This window comes from Bactrocera oleae, chromosome 2, assembly GCF_042242935.1.
Source record: "Bactrocera oleae isolate idBacOlea1 chromosome 2, idBacOlea1, whole genome shotgun sequence".
NCBI classification, from domain to species: Eukaryota; Metazoa; Arthropoda; class Insecta; order Diptera; family Tephritidae; genus Bactrocera; species Bactrocera oleae.
This window is the reverse complement of record NC_091536.1, coordinates 13,186,969-13,210,285: the sequence shown is the minus strand read 5'-3', so window position 1 is coordinate 13,210,285 and position 23,317 is coordinate 13,186,969. Positions and strand designations below refer to the sequence as shown.

Sequence of the window (23,317 nt, the reverse complement as noted above, 5' to 3'; positions counted from 1 at the left end):
ACGGTTACGTTCTCACCGACATCATAACAACCGATAATTCCACCGGTCCACAAGCCACACCAAACCGTTTTTTTTTTCTGGATGAAATGGCGACAATTTTGCTTGTTTACATACCCATTGAGCCAGAAATGGGCCTCATCACTGAACAAAATTTGGCTCGAAAGCTTCGTAAACACATTCATTACAGAACGTGAATTTTCGTAATAAAGTTGAACGATTTGTAAACGTTATTCAACTTGACTTGACTAACACGTGGTCTGTGAAAAAACGACTATTGAAAAAAGTACTTCTACTTGAATCACCCGTTATTTAATGTAAAAGTATATACTAATAAATAACTTCTTTTATATTGTGAAAGTAAGTACCACACCGCTTAATCAACACAACAGGTTGAGAATTGCGACATGGCTTATATAGTAAATAAATGTAGCCCAAAATCTTTACAATCAACATGGAGATTCAATTGTGCGCAAACAATACCACATTATCTAAATAATGTAAATATTTAAATTTAAATACCATTGTAAAGTTATAAAACCTAGTAATAAGATATAGAATGGCACCTCAGTTTCAGTTATTTCACCGTAGAAGGCAGTTGATAAAATTATGGGTTCGCAGTAAGTGGGATTACGGCAGAGAGTAAATTTTAAGAATAAGTATCAACAAACTATGTACAAAAATATGAATGTGCATTTAACTTTTATTTTATTTTTTTAGAATTCTGGAGCCAATAATAACAACCGCAAATGGTAAGGTGAGGGGTCGACTTCGCGAAGGTATCTACGGTGATACCTATTATAGTTTCGATGGCATACCTTTTGCAAAGCCACCACTTGGCAAATTACGCTTTAAATCACCGCAGCCGGTCGACACTTGGCTTGGCGTACGCGACTGTACCATATGCCCGCCTAAATGTATGCAAAGTAATCGTTATAATGGCGCAATTGAAGGTGTTGAGGATTGCTTGTATTTAAATGTATTTGCGAAGAAGGTGACTTTAACAACATTTTAAACATAAAAAAAAAAAATTGCAGAACAATATATTTTTTTAATGTTACATAAATCTAGTTATATTCTACAAAGTCCTTGCCGGCCTTGGTATATTTGATTGGTGGACGTTTTACAACTGGCGGCGCCTCGCGCAATATTTGGGGTCCAGATTACTTAATGATGAAAGATGTAATACTTATAAGTATTGGATTTCGATTGGGTGCTTTTGGTGAGTAACAAAGTATTTGGAAATTGCATACCAGGCTGGTATCAGCAAAATTTTCGAAGGACTATATATATTACTATATACATAATTTAAAAGAACAGCACTGCTCTATTGTTTAAGAGAACTTGTGGAAAAACTTTATTATCTTCAAATCACTTAGGATTCCTCAGTTTTCCGGAACCTGAACTTCAAGTTCCCGGTAATGCGGGTCTCAAAGACATACTCTTGGCATTGCAGTGGATTAAGAGAAATTGTCAGTACTTTAGTGGCGACCCCGATAATATAACGCTATTCGGACACAGCTCGGGCAGCGCAGAAGCACAGCTACTTATGTATTTGCCGCAATGTGAAAATCTCTTTCATAAAGTCATACTGATGTCTGGCATGCAAATGCATTTACACCGTATTCCCCGACTAGAGTATCGTTTCGCAAAGCACTTGGGCTATACGGGTAAAGAGGATAATCAGGCTATACTTGCCTATCTCAGCGCATTGCCAGCAGAGCGTCTCTGTAATCTACAAATTTGGACGCCAGAAGAGCTGGAACAAAGCAATTTCTTGGTATTCTCTCTTACAATTGAAAATAAGTATGCACCAGATGCTATACTGACCAAGGACCCACTTGATATGTATGCCAATAAGCAAGCTTGGTGTAACAGTATACCGTTGGTGTTAGGTGGCAACTCGTTTGAGTCCCTTATGCATTACAATTATTTCACTAAGCAACCTAAACTATATGAAACTCTCAGAAAACATCCTGAGTATTTGCTGTCACACGAAGTGAGAGCGAAATGTGATGTGCACGCACAGCAACAGCTAGCAAACAAGCTCATCCACTTGCATTTAGGTGCAAAGGAATTGAATATTGAACAATCCCTTGATGTCATGCGTGTAAGTGAATGTATTCTTAAATGTGTAACTTTTTATATCGGCGGTCTATATCAATTAAAAATGGTTTACAAAGCAAAGTAAAAGATATACCTGCTGCTAGTTGAGAATATCTTGAGTTCATTTGTAAATAACTTTTAAAGCCGATGTCAGGCGTAAAAATGCAGTTATTATTTAAATAATATATATGTATATATATAGTATACTACCGTTACAGTTGTCGTCATATGATTTTATGTACCATCCGATATATCGCTATCTTCAAGCACGCCTACCTAATGCCCAGGCACCTACCTATCTATATTGCTTCGATTTTGACTCACCTTACTTCAACTTGTATCGTATAAAGCATTGTGGACCTGAAGTACGTGGCGTATCCCATGTAGATGAGCTTTCCTATATCTTCTTAATGCCAGACTCATTTAAGCTACAGCGCAACTCAAAGGAGTTTAAGATTATTGAGTGCATGACAGCTTGGATTACAGCGTTTGCTCACAATTCGGATCCTAATTGTAAGGATTTAAGCAGTGTAGTTTGGAAACCACTGACTTTAAAAGGTGCCCACTATAGTCTTAATATTAGCAATCAAGTGAGCTTTGTGAATTGGCCAGAGGAGGAGAAGTGCGAATTATGGAATCAATATTATGAGGAGGCAGGCATAAGAACCTTTTAGTTGACATTTAGTTTTATAGTGTGCGTAGTAGTAGCTCCTGTTAGTAGTTTGTTTTATAATAAAATATAAGCAACTATTTTAAAAAACTCTATGTGATTATGGTTTATTGCGTTTTAAATAAGAATAAGATTATATTAAAAACTGTTATAAGCAATATATACATTAATTTAAAAGACAAAAAAATTTAACTTATACTGCACCGAAGCTATAATACTCTTCACAGCTGCAATTTTTATAGCATAAAAAATTAAAAGATCTTTATCTTGATTTTGATCGGTCAGTTTGAATGGCAAATATATGCTATAGTAGTACGATCTAAACAATTTGTTTAAAGATAAAACCGTCGTTTTAGGTTACAAATCATTTCAAATTTCATGAATATATTTCGTCAATTTCCATACAAGAACTGGATTTTGATACTTAGTTTGTATTTCAGCTATATACTATAGCAGTCGGATTTAAAAAATTCCTTTAGACATCATTTCGTTGTCTTAAGCTATAATCCGTGCCAAAATTGTGAAGATATTTTCTCAAATTAAAAAGTTTTCAATACATGGACATGTTTTTGTTTGTTCAGTTTGTATAGCAGCTATATCCTATAATAATGCGATATCGGCATTCCCCACAAATAAGCAGCTTCTTGGAAAAAAAGAAAGTACGCAAATTTTCAAACCGATATCTCAAAAACTGATGGTTTAATTCGCATATATATAGGCAGACAGATAAACGGACAGACAGACGGACATTGATAAACTGACTCAGCTCATTATGCCGATTATTTATATATACAAGTATCGTATTTGGGTATCCGGGTTTTCCTTCTGGCTGTTACAAACTTAGTTGCAAACTGAACCCTGTTCAGGGTATAAAAATAAGTAAAACATATTCATTTAGTAAAACATACCTATAAACAATAAGTGGAAAATTATATTATTCAATATCTGGTGAATGCGGTGGTTGAGAATCGTTGTTGACGTCATTCAATGACTCCTTAGCAATACTAATGTGACGTTGCTTTTGCTCAAACTTTCATGCCCAAAACATTCGAGAAAGTTGAATGGCAATGGCCGATTGATAAACCAACAACCTTTGCAACTTCCCTAATAGTGATTCGGTGATATTCCAGAATGTTTCGATTTTTTCTGCGCTTGTTGACGTGGTCGCACCTCAAGGATGCTCATCGTCATCAACATCTTCTCGGCCTTCTGTAAAGCGCTTGTACCACTTATAAACACTTTTTTGAGACAAAGTGGACTTACCGAACACCATAGTCAATATTTCAGGTTCCTTGGAGCAATTTATTGCATTTTTAACGCAAAATTTAATATATATTCTTTGATCCATTTCTTTCAAAAGTCAAATATCGATACCCAACTACTAATCGAAATTGGCTCCTAATGCAAGCACATGATAAACATATGTTTCCGATAGTAAAGAAAACCAAAATATCGATAATCGAATGTACACAGCTCGCGAAAAATCAACATTCACCTTTTCCTTTGAACACACCTCGTATATCAAATTTACGTCAGAAATGTTTTAACTGGACTTAAGCATACAACAAATAAAGATTTGTTTTGTACTTAGTTACTTAAAAATAATCGCTATAATATGGTAAACTGACTATAATATGGTAAACTGAGTATAGTGTTAAAGCAAAAGCAGCAAGCGCATTGGCTTTAGTTGAGGTTTAGGCTATACGCTAATTTCACTACAACTAAGTATATGAGAGAATCTTAAATGGTTTTTAAATACTTAATTTTTAAAAATACTTTTCCTTTGACTATATAATTTAATTTTTGGCAATCAAAATTTGTTCTAGACTCAATAATTTTAGCAACCCGACGCGGAATGCCCGAATAAAGACTTTGCGCTGATAACGGATTTTGTTGTGAAATAATCGACTGTACTACCCCAATCTTAAACGCAACGCCTAGCTAATATATGTATGTAGTTTATTTTAGATCAAAGTAACAAAGCTCTGATAAGTACCTTATCATGGCCTCATTAGCCTTGAGAGCTGATAGCCAACGTAAGACATTTCAATTATCTTAAAAATATTTGCCAACTTGCATAAATTAGTCGTAATTTGCCATCTGTAGTGATCAGTTTAAAATTCACGGTATGGATCTACAGTAAGTGTTTGCCACCTTGACCGCTTCAAAGCTAATGTAGTATTATTTAATCAATCGATAGGATTGAGGAAAATACCAAACAACCGATCATTTCCACCACACATGGTCAGGTACGCGGACAACTGCGTAATACCATTTATGGCGATCAGTATTATTGCTTCGATGGTATACCCTACGCCAAGCCTCCGTTGGGAGAACTACGTTTCAAGTCACCACAGCCGGCTGAACATTGGGAGGGTGTACGTGATTGTACTGAAGTTGCACCGAAATGTATACAATATAATCGTTATACCGAGCGTATCGAGGGTTCCGAAGATTGTCTATATCTGAATATTTATGCAAAAAAGGTATGCAAAAGTATATGTTTATAATTTGCAATCGTATTTACACAGGTTTTGCAAAATTTTAGCTTAAATCGGAAAAACCACTGGCCGTTATGGTTTATATACATGGTGGTGGTTTCACCACTGGCAGTGCGTCTCGTCATAACTGGGGACCAGATTATTTCATGATGAGAGATGTGATTTTCGTAACAATTGGATTTCGTGTGGGAGCGCTAGGTATGTTGAGTAATGTTTTGGAATACAAACGAATTAGTTTTCAAATGTCTACCTGCAAAAAATGCGCAATCAACCTATTGACAATGCGTGCCACCAATTCATACACCAGTTTATGTATAAACACTATCTCGTTTTTTTTTTTTTTTACTCTCTACAGGTTTCCTCAGTTTGCCCGAACCAGAGTTGCAAGTTGCCGGAAATGCCGGACTCAAAGATATTGTAGCAGCATTAAAATGGCTTAAAATAAATTACCACAATTTTAATGGTGATCCAGATAATATAACGCTTTTCGGAAATAGCTCGGGTAGTGGCGCCACGCATATTCTTATGATGGCACCGCAATGTGAGGGGCTATTTCACAAAGCCATACTCATGTCCGGTCTAATGATACACATTCGTAAAATACCAAATATACAACTCCGTTTCGCTAAACACATTGGTTATGAAGGTTCTGAAGATAACGAAAGTATATTAAAGTATTTGCGTGCACTTGAAGCTGAGAAATTAGCCAACCTAGATTTTCTAACTAAAGAAGAATGCGATCGAAATATAGCCTATATATTCTGTCCTACAATAGAAAATGCCAACACGCCAGATGCAATAATTACTAAAGATCCATTCGACGCGTTTGCTGAAATAACGGCTTGGTCCCATAAAACGCCGCTAATTTTAGGTGGCACCACTTTGGAGTCGCTCTTGAGTTATAAGTTCTACACAACGATTCCAGAGCTCTACAATACACTTAATTTGCATCCAGAATATGTACTCTCCAGCGAAATAACTTTAAAATGCGATTTTCCAACGCAAAAATCACTGGCAAAGAAATTAATCAAATTGCACATAGGTAATGAAGTTTTGGAGAAAGAGAATGCACTACGCATTATAAAAGTAAGTACATTTATTTAGTAAGTGCATTTATATTCCACAACTTTTTACAGTTAGCATCGTATGGCTCTTTTTACCATCCCATGCATCGCTATATGTGTGCCCGTCTTCAGCGTGCAACAGCACCAACGTATCTCTATCGCTTCGATTTTGATTCGCCCGATTTTAATTTGTATCGCATTAAAAAGTGCGGTCGAAATGTACGAGGCGTAGCACATGTCGATGATCTTTCCTATATATTTTACATGCCGGAGTCGTTTAAGTTAGCACGTGATTCTGCAGAGTTCCGTACCATCGAATATATGTTGGATTTATTCACTACATTCGCAACCACTTCCGACCCTAACGTAGATAGCATAAAGCCAACAGTTTGGGAACCGCTGTCTGCACTCGGCGAACACAAATGTTTGAATATCTCTAATGAAATAAGTTTTGTGGATTGGCCCGAGTCGGAAATATGTAAACTGCATGATGAATACTACAAAGAGGCAGGTGTAAAATTGTTTTGAATGTATATGTTGGTTTAAAGACAGGTTCTACTTTGAGTGAGTTAAATGCAAAGGTATTGACTCTTCTAATAAGAAATGTGATCAAATAATTTAAACTAAAATATAGTAGCTTTTAATACAAAAATAAACCTTTGAAGAATTACACCAAAATTCGAAATAATGTTGTTTGCTTATATAATGAAAGCTTCGAACATTTTTTTTCTTATTCAAGGGAATGCATATCTTTATTTGGTAGTGTGCACATACAGTTACTCCAAAGATATTCTGATGCAATTATATAAGCTGAGCCGGAATATGGGTAAGCCGTTAATCCTGCATGTATCTGCAGTCCTAAAATCCAGCGCGTATTCTTTTCTAAGTACTAAAATCATCAGTTTACCAATTAATTTATCTACTAATGAACTATTTGCTTTATATGACAGTTGTTTAATTCGCTCATAATCATATAATACCAAAATATTCGAGAAATCTCGGTATTGACGGAAATTAGTATTATTTTCTTATAGTGATACCATTTTATAACTAGGAGAGCAGAGAGCCATTTTACACTTGCTTCATACGCCCACCTTGGATTGCTGAGTATATTGCATAAAGAGCGAGTGTTTCCACTCTTCGCGAGCACATAACGCTTTGTGGAGTGTCGGCAAATATCTATGCTCTCAGTGACATGTATAGTAGTGCACAAATAGCTGAGGGTCAATGTGCTCGCGATCAATGGAAAGCTTAGATAGCGATTTTCTACACACTCGCTGAGCAATATTTATGTCTATTAAGGTGTATGGATGTGCGCATGCATGAATGATGATTTGATTCTTCACTGTGTTCTTTTCTCATTTCTTGCAAAGCAGCTAGTATTTTTTAAGTCATTCAGTTCTTTGGACGACAGTTTTCATTACAACAGAGAAATTTTTTTGGTTTTGTTTGGATACATTTTTTTTTTGACAGAGACTATTTAGTACAATTTGCGAAAATGCAAATACAAACTTATTATTTTTGCTTTCCTATAACAAAATGTATAATGATTAAAAAATTTTGAGTTATATGAAAGAATTTACTGAGAAATAAAATTTAGTTGTGCTCCGACGGAACTCCCATGCCAGAGAGTAAAACGAGACAAATTTGGTGATAAGCAAAAAAACATAGAACGAATATAAGCGAAAAACAAAATGAGTCAAATGTAAGTGAACAAAAGCAATTGGAAGAAATGTCAACTATGGAAAATATTTTAACACAGCTGGAACTTATTTGCAGTTCACATAAGGATGGAGAATGCTCTATCACCTTACCATTGGGCGCTATTAAGGGGCGGGAAGACAAAACTGTCTACGATCAGAAATTTTTGAGTTTCGAAGGTATACCATTTGCTCAACCACCATTACGTGAGTTACGTTTCCGTGCGCCAGTACAGGTGGAACCATGGAAGGGCGTTAAGGATTGTACTAAATGCGCCAGTAAGCCTTTACAGTTAAACCCAGTCAATGAGAGCATAGAAGGATCTGAAGATTGTCTTTACCTAAATGTCTATACAAAACGAGTAAGCTAATTAATGCTTCAGCTTAAATCAAATAATTTTTAATTTTTCTTATAGCTTAATTCGGAAAAACCACTACCTGTTCTTGTATTTATAGCCGGTGGGTCTTTTCGTTCAGGTGGCGCCAGAAGAGAAACATTGGGTCCCGATTACTTTATGAATGAAGATGTAGTGCTTGTTACCTTTAATTATCGACTATGCTCTTTAGGTGTGTACTTATACTATTTGTGCAATCATTTATTTCCTTGTCTACTCATTCTTTGACTCTCCCTGTTTTAAAAGGCTTTCTCAGTTTCGCCGATCCTACACTGAGTATACCCGGTAATGCTGGTCTCAAGGACCAAGTACTCGCACTTAAGTGGATTAAGCAGTACATATCGCACTTCAATGGTGATCCTAAGAACGTTACAGTTTTTGGTTCAAGCGCCGGGGCTGCCTCAACCCATTTACTGATGCTGTCTGAGCAAGGACGTGATCTCTTCAAACGTGCCATTGCCATGTCTGGTTGTGCGCTAAATTATTGGGTTAATATGCCGCAAACAAATATGGCTTACCGTTTGGCAAAATTTCATGGCTATAACGGTGACAATCTCGATGCAAGCGTTTTACAATTTCTAAATAAGCTAGACCCTACAAAATTGGTTGTGCACTCTTTATTAAACAAGGACGAACAGCGTAAATCGTATTTGTTTCCATTCGGTCCAATTGTTGAACCTTATATAGAAGAGGGTTGCGTTATACCGGAGCGTCCATTTAATATGCTTAAGAATGCATGGAGCAATAAAATATCAATGATGATCGGTGGCACCTCATTTGAAGGTCTGTTTATGTACAATACACTCAAGAAAAATCCTGATATTATGAAACTTTTATACAACGAACCAGCATTAATACTACCAGAAGATGTTCTCAATTCAAATACTACAAAAGAAAATAAACGCATGGGAGAACAACTATTAAAATTGCATTTCGGCGAGAAGGAACCGAATGATCACTCGCTTTTTCACTATTTAGATGTAAGTGCAGACTGATTTTATACCACTCGGCAATACATTTACTATTTTTTAAATTTCAGTTATATAGCTATAAAATCATTTGGCACGACTTGCATCGTACTATTTTAGCACGCTTAAGTTTTGCACTGGCCCCCACTTTTCTGTATCGTTTTGGCTTCGACTCACCAGATTTCAATGTTAATCGCAGGCGATATTCAGATGAAAAGGCTCGTGGTGCATGCCATGGTGATGACTTGTGCTATTTATTCCATTCACGTGACTCAAAAAAGTTGTATCCAAACTCGGCCGAATATAAAACCATAAAGCGTATGATAAGTATGTGGACGACATATGCTACTAATGGTGATCCCGATTCGCCAACAACGGATCCGATTATTTGGGACGCCGTAACGAAATATTATAATCTACGAGGGGTTAATATTGGTCAACATTTGGAATTTACGACAATTCCAGAAGTAGACAAATTGGAAGCATGGGCGAAGTTATATAAGAGTCCGGAGCAATTGTGTGGCGCCCACAAGGTAGAGGATTATAATTGGGGCGATCCATTACCAACACTCTTATAAAAATGCGATGAAGTCAACAGTGGATACATATATACATAATCTGCAGGACAGGTTGCCAGCTCGTAAAAGCTAGTAAAGAGTCTTAATTTTTAAGGATCTTACGGACGTTCTTAGAATATTAAAATATATTTTATTCTCAGTGAAATATTATTTAAAAAATATTAACTTAAATTAGCCTATAATAAATTACATATATATCGATACGAATACTTTATATTTCGTTTCATGGAAGCAATGGTCAATTTTTGCTTAGACAATTTAGGTTAAACCTGAAGTCTCTCTCATAATGACTTTTTTAGTATTTGGGTTATTCATAACACATTCCTTCTCCCCTTGATCTTTAATATACAGAATCCTAGTTCAAATCTACTGAATCAGTTTTCCTAGCCAAATAATTATCTGCTGCATCAGAATTACAGAAGCTAAACTTTCGTTTCCATTACGTCAATATTCTACTGAAGGTTCCAAATATAAGCGCCTCAGGCATTTATGTAACCATATTTATCGAAGCCATTGGGTTCAGCAAAAAGAAGAGAGTTGACACTCCAATGTCACAACATAAGTATGTGGGCTAAGTTTGGTAATCGTGTGATCAGTTGTCTTCTCAGTGGCAATATATCACTTTACAGCTGAGATTTGAACCTTAAGTAATTTATACAGCCGTAGTTGTCAGTTCTTCAAGAAACAGAACACTTTTAAACGTTAACAATTGTTTTTACAGTTAAATTACGAGCATCAGTTAAAACTTCGAAAAAAATATTGAAATAATTTGTAATATTTCACTGATTTTATTTAAATACAACAACAGTTATGCGCCGCAGTTAAAAACTATGGTAGCATTAGTTCTTGGAGAATCACCAACGGAGAAATTCTCATATAGGAGTATTTCTTTAACTATTTTTTAATACATAATCAATCATGTGACCGCATTTATTTGCCACTGCAGAATTAGCTCTTCGAAATTGTTGCCTTGAAACAAATATCAAAATAAACGCTCTTCAAATAAGTACATCAAAAAGAATCAGGAGAGAGAATCTCAAGATCTTGACTATATGTATTTATAGCTGGGTTAGGCGCCAATTTTTAGTTCGATTTTGTTTACCTAAGTCACTTCAGAAGTCGATGGAGTTTTTATTACAAAAACTGAATAGTTTGTACCGTAAAATGACACGCACTGTCTAATTAATAATAATATGCAACATGCGTAGACATCGATTTCTATGGATACTTCCGATTGCGACACTTTTTCGGGGTATTGTTACGGCATTCAATTGATGTAAATCATAATACGGAGCGACTAGTTTTTAAACAAACGTCTTTATCAATTCTGCTGTCTTTCGATAACTGCTATTTATAGCATCCATATACATATGTAATGGAGGTAAGAAATATCTCTTAATATACCCGAATTACTCGTCTAGTATACTGCTGTTTATTCTTGTTTCATTATCGGACTAATGCGCGTAGTTTTTTATCACACATCGTTATTATAACAATTAAATATAAAAGTGATTTGCAAAATTCCGCTCAAGGCCGCAAAGCTATACATTCGTATTCACTGTTGGTATTTACCAAACATTTGTAAATACTTTTTCATTTCAATAGTGTGAAAAGGTTTTTATATATTTGTAAATATATGTGTGACGTTAATTTATGTATTTAAATTTCTGAGTATGATATGAAAGTGCTGTGTAGCCACGGAAGGCAAATACTGTATTTTGAAACACTGATCGATAAGATAATAATTTCATTAAGTAAATTAAACGCGAACCTGCATAAAATAATTGTATGTCAATTTCTTAATCGAAAAGTAATGAAAAGGGAACAATTCCAATTCGAAATTCAAATTAGTTTTTAAAATACAACTTAAAATATATATGCCATGCTATTTTAAAACACTACTTATAAAATGTAGATATATATATGCTTCTGTACCCTTTATGCAAATATATATTAACCTGAGGGTTATTATTTGTATACAAATGAAATTCGCCAAATCTGTCTAACAGTCTTGACAGTCTTAAGAATAAAGCATAAAATTCACCAATTCGACTATAAGTGGAATTTTGTGCAAACAGCTTATAATAAATTTAAAAGCCAAGTGCTTTTTAATCAAATAATACTTTTCTACTTAAAATAAATTCCCGAGACTGATCTACTTAAGAACCGAATCTCAGTATTGAGCTCTTGAACGTTTTATAGATTATTTTATGCATTATGTATGCTTCAATTAAATTGGTCGTAATTTTATTCTCGAAATCCATCAAATAACATAACAGTATTATGACATAATTGATCTTGAGCTGTAAACATTTACCCAGCATAGCGAATGACAAATCGAACAAGCAAGCGGTATAAATACAATAGCCTAGTAAAATCAACGATAGAAATATATAAATGACATTTTGTTGTAACTTTCTTTTTAATAATTTTTGTAAAAAAGTAAACAGCAGCATAACTCCAAGGACCAACCCTGAGCTTAGTTGATTTTTATTGTGAAAGCTGGTAGGTAAGGAATAAATATGAGTCATTAGGACATGATTATTGTAGGTATACAGAGAAAAAAACAAATAGCAAATAATATTGAGTAGATTTCATAAGAAATGCAAAGGCATAATATTAAAACTTGGTATACTTATTATGAAAACAAGTCTGACATTGCTGCTGCTATTTTGAATCGAAGCTTCCGTGCCTCTTTTATACAAATACCTCTTCAGCTTAAACTTAGCTTTTTGTAAAAAAATGTTGATAAATGCTATCATGCAAAAGTATGGAATATTTCCTTACAAAACATGCTTTATTTGTGACATTGAAGAGAATATAGAAGACCATTGTGTCCCTAACAAGGCTACACAGTAACTTTTTTTGGAGTAGGAAGACATTATTGATTAATACTTTTGCTCAAACTACATAAATCTGTGGTCAACGTCTCCATAAATTACGATATTATTTGGTTCCACACATTTTATACTAAGATCTAAGTACCAAATGGTTACAATAGAAGAATGCAAAACTGAAAGAACGTCTAATGTCTAAGAACGAATCATACAAATTATCACGACTGCTAATTGACCAACCGTTGAATATTAATTGACTCCGTTGGATTTTTATTGCGAGAATAAATCGAATAAATTAACAACTATGGCTACCTTTTTTAAAACCAATATTTGGAGAAATTTTGGTGAGGCAAAGCTTGCTTTGTTAAAAAAATGCGATGCAAAATTCGATAAGTACTTCTGTCATCCAATACAGTCGCTCTTCTGATATCAGAAATTAACAATTTCTCCTACCAAGAGATATCCCTTCGTCTAGCATCCACATTTCGCTTTGGGACTACTTCCGATTCTTTGTGTTGAATAAGGTGAGAAAAGCGCTTGTGAATACATAGAATCAGAAGATTACTCTATATGTTTTTAATTTTTAATAATTATTTTAGGTTTAAATCCGATTGAGGAATCAATTGAATCATAAAATGACGATATTCGTCACCTACCAGTAACAAAAAGCTATTTCCTATTTATATAAAATTATACGACAACCTACGCAATCTAATCGCACAACAGACTTAATATCGAAATATATTTTCAGTTGTTCTTGAGCAAGCGGCGAAAGCAGTCGGTTTTGCTGTGTTGGGACGACGAATAAATATAATTGTTTACATAGCCGCAGAATAAAAGCAAAAGCGCTGATGAGTTTGACGTAAGTATACAAACGCATGCGGCTGCTTAATAGTAATATTCGTTTGCACATATCTAAGTAATTGTCATTAAATAAAATTTAAAAAGATAATTTCATTTAAAAAAAATTTTATTAGCGAAATGCTGGAAATCGCACTGCCATTGGGTGTGATCAAAGGCCAACACTGCCAGACTGTATATGCGCACGATTATTACAGCTTTGAGGGCATACCATATGCGAAACCGCCTTTAGGGGAATTACGTTTCAAGGCGCCTCAACCGATCGAGCCTTGGAGCGGTGTCAAGGATTGTATGCAATGCGCTAGCAAACCGTTACAAAAGAATTCGCGCACTGGCGGTGTGGAGGGCTCGGAGGATTGCCTATATTTAAATGTTTATACAAAAAAGGTGGGTTCGCCAATTAGTGCATATGCAAAAGTTTAAATAGTGCAATAAAAATGCGCATAATTTAATTTCTAATGCATACTGCAATTTGTAGCTGCAATCAGAGCAACCTTTGCCGGTAATGGTATTTATTTACGGTGGCGCATTCTATACAGGGGAAGCCACAAGGAACGTTTACAGCCCCGACTATTTTATGAGCGAGCAAGTAATACTCGTTACATTCAATTATCGCCTCTGTTCATTGGGTGAGTTGGCGCACACACATACCTTCAAATAAATAAGCAAACTAAGGATAATGTAACACTTGAACAAAGGTTTCCTCAGTCTCACTGATCCAGCGTTACAAGTACCGGGTAATGCGGCGCTGAAAGATCAAATACTCGCGCTTAAATGGGTGAAACAGTATATTAGTCACTTCAATGGTGATCCCGATAATATAACGCTTTTCGGTGAAAGCGCCGGCGCTGCTAGCGCTCATGCTATTACGCTTAGCGCACAGTCGGAAAATCTCTTTCAACGCGTCATACTTATGTCGGGTAGTGCGCTATGCTATTGGGTAAATATGCCACAAACTGATATGGCGTATAGATTAGCGAAATTTCACGGCTACAATGGTGACAATATAGATGCAGAAGTTCTAAGTTTTCTGCAACAATTAGAACCCGCCAAATTGGTGCAACATTCTTTGCTCAACGAAGAGGAACGTAGAAAATTATATATGTTTGCTTTTGGACCAATTGTTGAACCGTATGTTAGTGAGAATTGTGTTCTGTCGCAAAGGCCATTTGAGCTGCTGAAAAATACTTGGAGTAATCGTATACCGATGATTATTGGTGCAAATTCTTTTGAGGGTCTCTATATGTATCAGCGTTTTAAAATGTTTCCGCAAATAATGCGCACGCTTATTAATGATCCAGAGCGTATTTTGCCAGAGGATGCTAAGGCTGTGCACACACCGGTAGAGCGTCAAGCAGTGGGTGAAAAGTTATTAAAATTGTTTTTTGGCGCCAAAACGCCTAGTGATCGTTCAGTATTCAAATTTTTGGATGTAAGTGTAAAACAACTTTGTTATTTCTTAAATTCTCAGCATTTCTGATATTTTTTTATTTGTCAACAATATTTCAGATTTATGGCTACAAATTATTTTTACACGATATCCATCGCACTGTTTTGGCACGTTTAGCATATGCCAGACAACGCACCTATCTTTATCGTTTCGATTTTGACTCGCCCGATTTTAATTTATATCGCGCTAAATATTGTGGCAATGCTCTGGTACGTGGTGTGTCTCATGCTGATGATTTATCGTATACGTTTTTTTCAAATGACTCTTGGAAAGTCAGCTTGGATTCGGCAGAATATCAGACTATTCGAAGACTAATTGCTATACTAACTACTTTTGCCACTAACTCGGATCCCAATTGTGATGAAATTAAACCGGTTATCTGGACACCATTAGAAGACGCTGAACCGAATATGGCTTTAAATATTGGCTACGATTTGAAAATGATGGAGCTACCGGAGACCGTTAAACTACAGGCGCTAGATGAGCTTTTTACAGATAGGGAGCAATTATATTAAATACACAGTTCGTATATAAATGTATATGTATGTATGACCCTCTTTGCTATCACTATAACTATTAACTAAAAATTTAATACATCTTAAAGTATGTGAGAAAATATTTTGAGCTGCTCTCTTTTGTGCTACACATTGAAAATTAAACTTTAAACTACTTACACGGACACGAATACTCAATGTATTCAGTATGTGTATTCGGCCCAAGCTAACAATGCGAATACACAATGCGCTCGGTTGAAACTTGTCGCATCTATATACAGTGAAAAAAATCGGGGATATAATATTTTAAATCAGGGATATAATATTTTAAAAGTCCAGATTTTGTTTTATATGGTAAATAGTATTTTAAAATTGTGTATACAATTTTAGCTATGAAATAAAATCTTACATATGTTATAAACAGAGAAGAATGTTATATATTAGAAAAGACGCTTTAAAGTTAGCCTGTAGTGCTACATACTTGTACATAATTATTACTGTAATTAATTCAATATTCTCTAAGGCTTTTCCATATCAGAGCAAAGAGCCGACAAATCCTTTTTTTCAACAAAAAAGGGCTTCAGAGCCAAAATTTTCTGCGTTGTTAGGTTAGATTAATAGCGAATATTCCATGTGGAAGACATCGACACATTTTAAAATATGCAGTCATTATGTTGCCACTTGAAAACGATATATCTTGATGAATATGTTATGGTAAGAGTATGTAGGTTAGTTTGTTGAGTTAAAAATCAGCTTTATATGTTTTTCAAAACTACTACAGTAAATGTATAGTATATAAACTAGTACGTTAAGAATATTTTATAAAACTTGAAAATTATATAGAAAAAAATATTAAGGCTAACTTCGATTGCAGCCAAGCTACAAATACCAAAGCTTCCTTACAAGAACTATGAACGGTCAATTTTTATAGCAGCTATATGCTACAGTGATTCGATCAAGACAATTTCTTCGGAGAATACACCATTGCGTTATGCAATAATCCATGCCAAATTTCGTGAAGATATTTAGTCAAACGAAAAAGCTTTCCATACAAGCACTTTATTCCGATCTTTCAGTTTGTATGGCAGCTACATATATGTAAAAGTGGTCAGATATCGGCGGTTCCGGCATATTAGCAGATTCTTGTGGATGAAATGACGTGTGCAAAATTTCAGATCGATACCTAAAAAACCTAATTTGCGTATATACAGATATATGGACATGGCTAAATCAACTCAGCTCATCATGCAGATCGTTTATACACAACTTAAATTTTATAAGTTCTCCGATGTTTTCTACTCATTTCTTGTTCATTTTAAGAAATTATTGAAGCTTTGGCCTGTAAAAATTTTTTTTTTTTTGTTGGGGTATACTAATTTAATTGCCACCACTGTAACGTACATATAGAGCTGATATATTACATTAGGGAAAATAAGCATACGCTGTTTGCCACCTTCTAAGTAAGTTATTGATTTATTTGTGATTTCCACAAATAACAGGCAGAGCTTTTGGGAGCACATTTTATCAGTGAACACTCAATACGAGCTTTCAACCAACTTTTGAGTATATACTCGTATGCGTGCATATGTATATAGAAATTACTTGTTGTTGCTCGTGCACTTTGGAAGTGTGTTTTGCGATAACCTTCAATCTTAGTCATTTCTAGTTACTTTTACAGTTTTAGTTGGTCTTCTTGTGCTATGCAGACGCTTGAGCGTCTAGTATTAAAATACACTGCAGTTGCTATAAGGACACTATATTCCCGTTCGACATACACTTGACATGTAATTGCATACTAAGATTTTTAATTTTTTTTATTCTGAAAAATAATTCAAAATAATTTACACGAAACAATAGAAAAAAATTAAAAAAGAATGCTAATAAATTGTAATATGTTATCTAGATTTCTGACGAGAACCCAAAAAATTCCGGTTAAAATTCTTGGAACATACCTACGAAAAATGGCAACTGAGTAAGATTTAACAAAAAATATTGTATATACAAAATTGTGTACAAACAAAAAAGCAAATTTTTTTGATTGCCTTTACCGCTCCGCATAGCTCAGGCATTTTGGAAACAGTGGAACTGCAATTACCGCAAGGTCGCATACGCGGCGCAAAGCGCCAGACAGTCTATGGCGACACCTACTACAGCTTCGAGGGCATACCGTATGCCAAACCGCCAGTTGGCGAATTACGTTTTCGCGCACCACAACCATTTGGAAATTGGCCGGATATATTGGATGCCACCCAAAGTCCGCCCAAACCAATACAAATTAGTCGGAAAACCGGCAAGGTAGAAGGCAGCGAAGATTGTCTTTATCTGAATGTCTACACCAAGCATGTGAGTATTGACGATAATGGCGGAAACGAAGTTGATACATTTATTTATTTATTTTTAAAACTTTAGATAGATGCTACTAAGCAAATGCCGGTCATGGTTTGGTTACATGGTGGCGGCTTTCAGACCGGTCGTGCAGCACGCGAGCATCACGGACCCGATTATCTCATGCGTGAAGACGTTGTATTTGTCTCTTTAAATTATCGCCTCTGTTCGCTTGGTAAGTTCAATTTATTAAACATATATATGATTAACCTGACAAGTTATCATTTTTGTTGTTATTAATCTCTTAGAAGCTTTATGAAAAAGTTTAGTTGTAATAACGGTCAGTTATTAGTTTAGTTTCTCCCAGACTCAGTTTTTTGGACTATGTAATAAAACCACATCTAAAAAGTTTCGGAATGATCAAAGAGTAATTTATGGACCTAATTTAAAGATCTAAAACCTCTTCTGGAAATTATCTACATTAAACTACGAGAAAGATTCAAATAGATATCGTTCAGCAAATAGCTTAGGCTATCTGTTTTCAAGAAGGCTTTATGCAAACAGAACATGAACCTTTTTAAAGTATTTTGCTTTAACGGGTGAACTTCAGGCACCCGTAGAGATAATGATCTAAAGTGAAAAACCTCATGTTTCGATGTCCTGTAAGAACTCTATATTTTGTATTTCAGATAAGACTGAACTAATGTCGCCAATATATTTTATCTTTTAATATCTGCTTACTTTGGATCTATCTGCTGCCTTTCAAATCGCCAGTATTGTCAGTTAACTATTTCCCAGTCTGATCGGTATCCAGGAATAGTTTAATTTCTGCAAATTCCACAATCCACACGTTATAATAACAGTGCTTGGATAAGTTTCGAGCTGGATTTTTCACATGTTGATAAAAATATTATTTTTAACACATCGGCAAGTACCGACTTGTTTTGAGGTGTTAGTGTGCCGCTTTAACTTTGATGCTGTCAACATGCTAAGACAATATACGTTAAATAGCCTTTATGGCACTTTTAAATGCTTCGGGAGCTAGAACATTGCGCAATATTAATGAAATGTCTCAATGGACTAGAGTAAAATTATTTTCCAACATTTCTTTTTTATTACTTCAAGGTTTCCTTAGTTTAAATGATCATAGTCTCGATGTACCTGGCAACGCTGCCCTCAAGGATCAACTGCTCGCACTCAAGTGGATTAAGAAAACCATTTACTATTTTAATGGCAATTGTAATAATATTACCGTGTTTGGTGAGAGCGCCGGCGCCACATGTGCGCACATTTTGTCATTGAGTGATCAAGCGCGCGGTCTCTTTCAACAAGCGGTGATGATGTCCGGTTCAGCGCTGAGCTACTGGGCTAACATGCCGCAAAATATGGGCTATCGTCTAGCTGTATATCATGGTTATAAAGGCGAGCCCAAAGATAAGCCAGTACTGGAGTTTTTGCAAAATTTGGATGCAGAAAAATTGGTTCAGCATTCGCTGCTTAATGAAGAGGAAACTCGTTCATTTCACTGGCTAACATTTACACCGATAGTTGAACCCTATGAGTCGGAGCATTGCATATTGCCAACCGATCCAATTAATATGTTGAAATCGGCTTGGGGAAATGGCATACCAATTCTCATGGGCGGCACATCGTTTGAGGGTTTAATAATGTATCAGCATGTGAAAAAGTTTCCACAAATTTTAGAACTCTTAAAAAAACGGCCAGAATTATTGGTATTAGCAGAGTTCAAAGATATCTACAAGAGCAGTCGTATACAGGAATTGAGCACACGCATACTGAATCTTTACTTTGGTAAGGAGAAAGACGAAGTAGTTACTAAACAGGATAAGCCTGATCCCACCTTTGATTTTTTACATGTGAGTAATTAGCTAGAAAATTAAAATTATAAAAAATTTAACTTTCACATTTTGCTTTCATATATAGCTCTGTTCACATAAAATGTTCTGGCATGGTTTGCACCGCACAGCGCTTGCACGCACAAAATATGCCACTGCCAATACTTATCTCTATCGATTCGATTTCGATTCACCAACATTTAATCATAATCGCATACGTTTCTGTGGCGATGCATGTGTAAAGGGCGCTGCACATGGCGATGATCTCTCGTACCTATTCTATTTGAACGAATCCAAAAAATTAGAGAAGGATACACCTGAATATGCTACCATACAACGCATGGTCAGCATATGGACCAGTTTTGCTAAATTGGGAAATCCGAATTGCCCCGAGATCGCACCAAATATTTGGCTACCAATAGAAAAAACAAATCCAGATTTTGGTCTAAATATTGGCCAGACAATGCAGGTTATGCAATTACCCGAAACGCCGAAAATGAAAGCTTGGGATTCTTTGTATGAAAAGCGATTGCTTTATGGGTCTGCATCTGATACCGAATAGGAGTATGGAAACGGGACTGGCATAATTACTTAGACGAAGTAGTAGCGGTTGTGAATATTGACATATTTAAGTATTTAACTAACGTTTTTTCACCGTGACGAAAAATGTATTTAGAAAATAATTTTGTTAAAAGTGGTAACAAATGTTGCTTTCAAGGTGAGGAGTACTGAAAACCTACATTTGAGTCATTTTATATGTGTCAAAGAGCTCCATTTGTGCTCAATCATTTATAAGTGATATTATTGAAACTGTTTATTGTTGCGGATAATAAGCTTAATCTTAGCCTGACAACGAAGGTAAGATTTTTCGCATTATTCTTGTAATACCTTCATAGATTTTAATGCAGTTAAACGACTCACCTCTATATGCCAAATAAGTATAGGGTGTTTTTTTAGGCAAGTGGTTTTCAAAAAGAAATAAAACGCATATACACTAATTTTGAGGCCAAGAATTTATTATTTTTATTAATATAAGATGTTGGCATTATGTTTTAAAAATTATTTTGGACAAATAACTGCAACCGCATGTCTAAAATAAATTCCAGTCGAGAGGCTCAATTTTCGACCACATTTTACTGTAATTGTCGCTAATTTGCTTGGAAGTGCTTCGTGCACGAACAACTTTTGTATAGTTTAACACATGTTAAAGACACTGTCAGATTTTCATATACGTGTTTCGAAATGCCGTTATAGTATTTTTTTTTTTTTTTTTTTGACATTTCTCGACCAATCTACACGATCAGTTTTTGAGAAATTGGTAAATTGTGTGGGATCCAACGTGAACAAATTTATTATATAGTCAAATGTTCATGCAATGTTGAATGTATGCTGGTCCCACTATTGCCTTTGGTTGTCTCAATCTCACGATAAGTCACATAAAGATCTTGCAATATCAGTTTGCGCACAGCATCAATAGTTTTTGGAACAACAAGTGATTTTCGATGACCTTCACGAAATTCGTCTTAGTGTGATCTACGACCTCTATTAAATTCAACATACTATCGATAAGAGCTGGTCCTTGATGAAACTTCATTGCAAAAAATTTAATTAAGTACAACGATGCACAGTTGCTAAGGTAATCCACGTCGAAAGTTGTAAACTTTTTTTGCCGAGATTAATATTTTAAGTTACTGTTTACAACACAAATAGCGCTCGTACGTCAAAACATTCTGAGTATGTGTAACATTAAAAATGTCAAACTTTACGATAAAGTTGTGAGTTGTCAGATTGCAACGTACTTACGTATTATAGCTTTGGTGCACCCGAAGATAACGTTTTCTGTAGTTTAACTCTTTTCTCTTTTTATAAAGATTATTTTATTTAACAAAATGAGTAGTTTTTTTACAATTTTCTAAGTCACTCATTTGAATCACTATTATATGCCTTTAGACGTTACTAGGATATTCCAAAGTTGGTATGTTAAATACGAAACCAAAACTTTAATTCAACAACTTTCTTATAATTTAATAAATAAAATAAATTTGTGCATTTGTAAAACTAATTGCCACAATTTATTTAAAATAAACGGCGAACTTACATTTTTTTTATATTTCTACTTACCATATGCTAATTTGTGACTCTTAAATGCTTAGCTATTATAATATAAAATATGCTAGATCTCTCGATATTAGAATAATTTACGCATGACTAAGAGGATGTCATCTGCCCCCTAAATAATGAGAAAGTATAAATTTTTATATATATATACGCATACTATAACTCTAAAAAATTAAATGACAGAGTTCATAAGAGGCTGATTCACCAATTCTTGAATCATAAAATAAGAAAAAGTACAATTTCAAAAAAAAAATTTTGCTTTACGCAAATTACAAGATTCCGAATTGAAATGAAATGCAAAATTGTATATATATGAAATGCACTTGCAAGCATATAATTAGGTAGAAAACTGTTAATGGGCTTCAACGATCGTTTTGTTGTTTCATCTATTCCTTTTATTGAATAGCAAATGTTGTCGTTTTTATCGGCATATTTCATTTCAGTCAATGCCAATGTCAATGCCTACATTACTTACTGACTCTGTGTTCATTGTATGCTCTGAAATATGAAGCTTGAACATTAGGGTGGTGCTTAAATTTATGAAGTAAATTTAAAAATTACTTTTCTAAGAGTTTAAGACATCGTATATAGAGATGGAGGAATCGCGCAAATGACTCAAAATTTTATACTTGTAAGAATATTGAAGACTCGAAAGTACATAATTTTATTATGCAAAATATATACTATTTACATTAGCCTATCAGTAAACTTAATAGAAAAAAAATTTCAATACACGAGATTTTGCTTTGAAACATTTAATAACCACCATAATATAAGTGTATTTGCAGGCACAAGCTACTAGCGTCTTTGAAACCAAGTAAGCAAAGGAAATTAGTAAATAAATTAAGTTCTAAACTAACGCAAAGCCAAGTTTTGGAAACTTTCACATAATTTGGAGGAAATTGCGAAATAAGTTAGTTTACTGAGTCGGTTAAAATATTGCGCTCAAAAAGTAAAGTAGGGTGATTATCTTGGTTTGATGCACTATGAATCGTTCGTCGTTTTGACCCGATTGAGGAGATAAAAACTGAATAGACGAAAGTCTTGAAGGTTAAGTTGGAAAAAAAATATTCCGATTGTCTCCAGGTCTAAAGACGTTGCGTTGGCAAAAATGCGAATTTACATTTTATAAACAAACTCATCTTACTTTTTAAGCACAGTAGTATATAGATAAGATCCAAAATTTTGTTATTTAAATATTTTAGGTTACCATAGCTGGTGGCAGTAAGCACGTAGTCAGCACTCGGTAGACCGTCATGACCGACTAAAAAATTTTGGGGATAATTCATATAGTGATCGCTTTCGTCGTAAACATTACTGAAACCTTCCGAAAAAGCTTATTATTTCGTTGGTGCATAATGTTTGAAAATAGAGGTTAAATATTTACGAGTAGGCTT

General features: G+C 34.9%; 3 protein-coding genes across 4 annotated transcripts; all 3 read left to right on the top strand.

Moving 5' to 3' along the window:
• The first annotated feature begins 511 nt into the window (after positions 1-511).
• On the top strand, positions 512-2,868 carry LOC106619003 (esterase B1). 2 transcript variants are annotated; one of them, XM_014236964.3, is made up of 5 exons: positions 512-617; positions 718-991; positions 1,069-1,219; positions 1,377-2,107; positions 2,322-2,868. In XM_014236964.3, exons 1-5 carry the CDS (start codon positions 607-609, stop codon positions 2,775-2,777), a joined length of 1,623 nt encoding a protein of 540 aa, XP_014092439.3. In that variant the 5' UTR covers positions 512-606; the 3' UTR covers positions 2,778-2,868. The 2 variants fall into 2 exon arrangements, with proteins under 2 accessions (XP_014092439.3, XP_069965455.1); XM_070109354.1 differs by having other exon boundaries at positions 2,306-2,473.
• Positions 2,869-4,643: 1,775 nt separating this feature from the next.
• On the top strand, positions 4,644-9,979 carry LOC118683781 (uncharacterized). Its single transcript, XM_070105831.1, has 9 exons — positions 4,644-4,912; positions 4,974-5,259; positions 5,322-5,472; positions 5,630-6,360; positions 6,411-6,863; positions 8,101-8,400; positions 8,455-8,605; positions 8,680-9,413; positions 9,473-9,979. Exons 1-9 carry the CDS (start codon positions 4,902-4,904, stop codon positions 9,977-9,979), a joined length of 3,324 nt encoding a protein of 1,107 aa, XP_069961932.1. The 5' UTR covers positions 4,644-4,901.
• A 3,588-nt stretch (positions 9,980-13,567) lies between these two features.
• Positions 13,568-20,944, top strand: LOC106618994 (uncharacterized). Its single transcript, XM_070105829.1, has 11 exons — positions 13,568-13,678; positions 13,794-14,064; positions 14,156-14,306; positions 14,376-15,109; positions 15,187-15,638; positions 15,732-15,734; positions 17,525-17,593; positions 17,682-17,964; positions 18,031-18,181; positions 19,072-19,823; positions 19,891-20,944. Exons 1-11 carry the CDS (start codon positions 13,668-13,670, stop codon positions 20,362-20,364), a joined length of 3,351 nt encoding a protein of 1,116 aa, XP_069961930.1. The 5' UTR covers positions 13,568-13,667; the 3' UTR covers positions 20,365-20,944.
• Positions 20,945-23,317: the final 2,373 nt, after the last annotated feature.

What these genes read in the sequence shown, in the direction of transcription:
- LOC106619003 (XM_014236964.3), top strand. An exon ending in TAAATGTATTTGCGAAGAAG is followed by an intron (nt 992 to 1,068) that starts GTGACTTTAACA and finishes ACATAAATCTAG; the next exon opens with TTATATTCTACAAAGTCCTT. An exon ending in AATCCCTTGATGTCATGCGT is followed by an intron (nt 2,108 to 2,321) that starts GTAAGTGAATGT and finishes CTACCGTTACAG; the next exon opens with TTGTCGTCATATGATTTTAT.
- LOC118683781 (XM_070105831.1), top strand. An exon ending in TGAATATTTATGCAAAAAAG is followed by an intron (nt 5,260 to 5,321) that starts GTATGCAAAAGT and finishes GCAAAATTTTAG; the next exon opens with CTTAAATCGGAAAAACCACT. An exon ending in CGCTTTTTCACTATTTAGAT is followed by an intron (nt 9,414 to 9,472) that starts GTAAGTGCAGAC and finishes TTTAAATTTCAG; the next exon opens with TTATATAGCTATAAAATCAT.
- LOC106618994 (XM_070105829.1), top strand. An exon ending in CTACGAAAAATGGCAACTGA is followed by an intron (nt 17,594 to 17,681) that starts GTAAGATTTAAC and finishes CGCTCCGCATAG; the next exon opens with CTCAGGCATTTTGGAAACAG. An exon ending in TTATCGCCTCTGTTCGCTTG is followed by an intron (nt 18,182 to 19,071) that starts GTAAGTTCAATT and finishes TATTACTTCAAG; the next exon opens with GTTTCCTTAGTTTAAATGAT.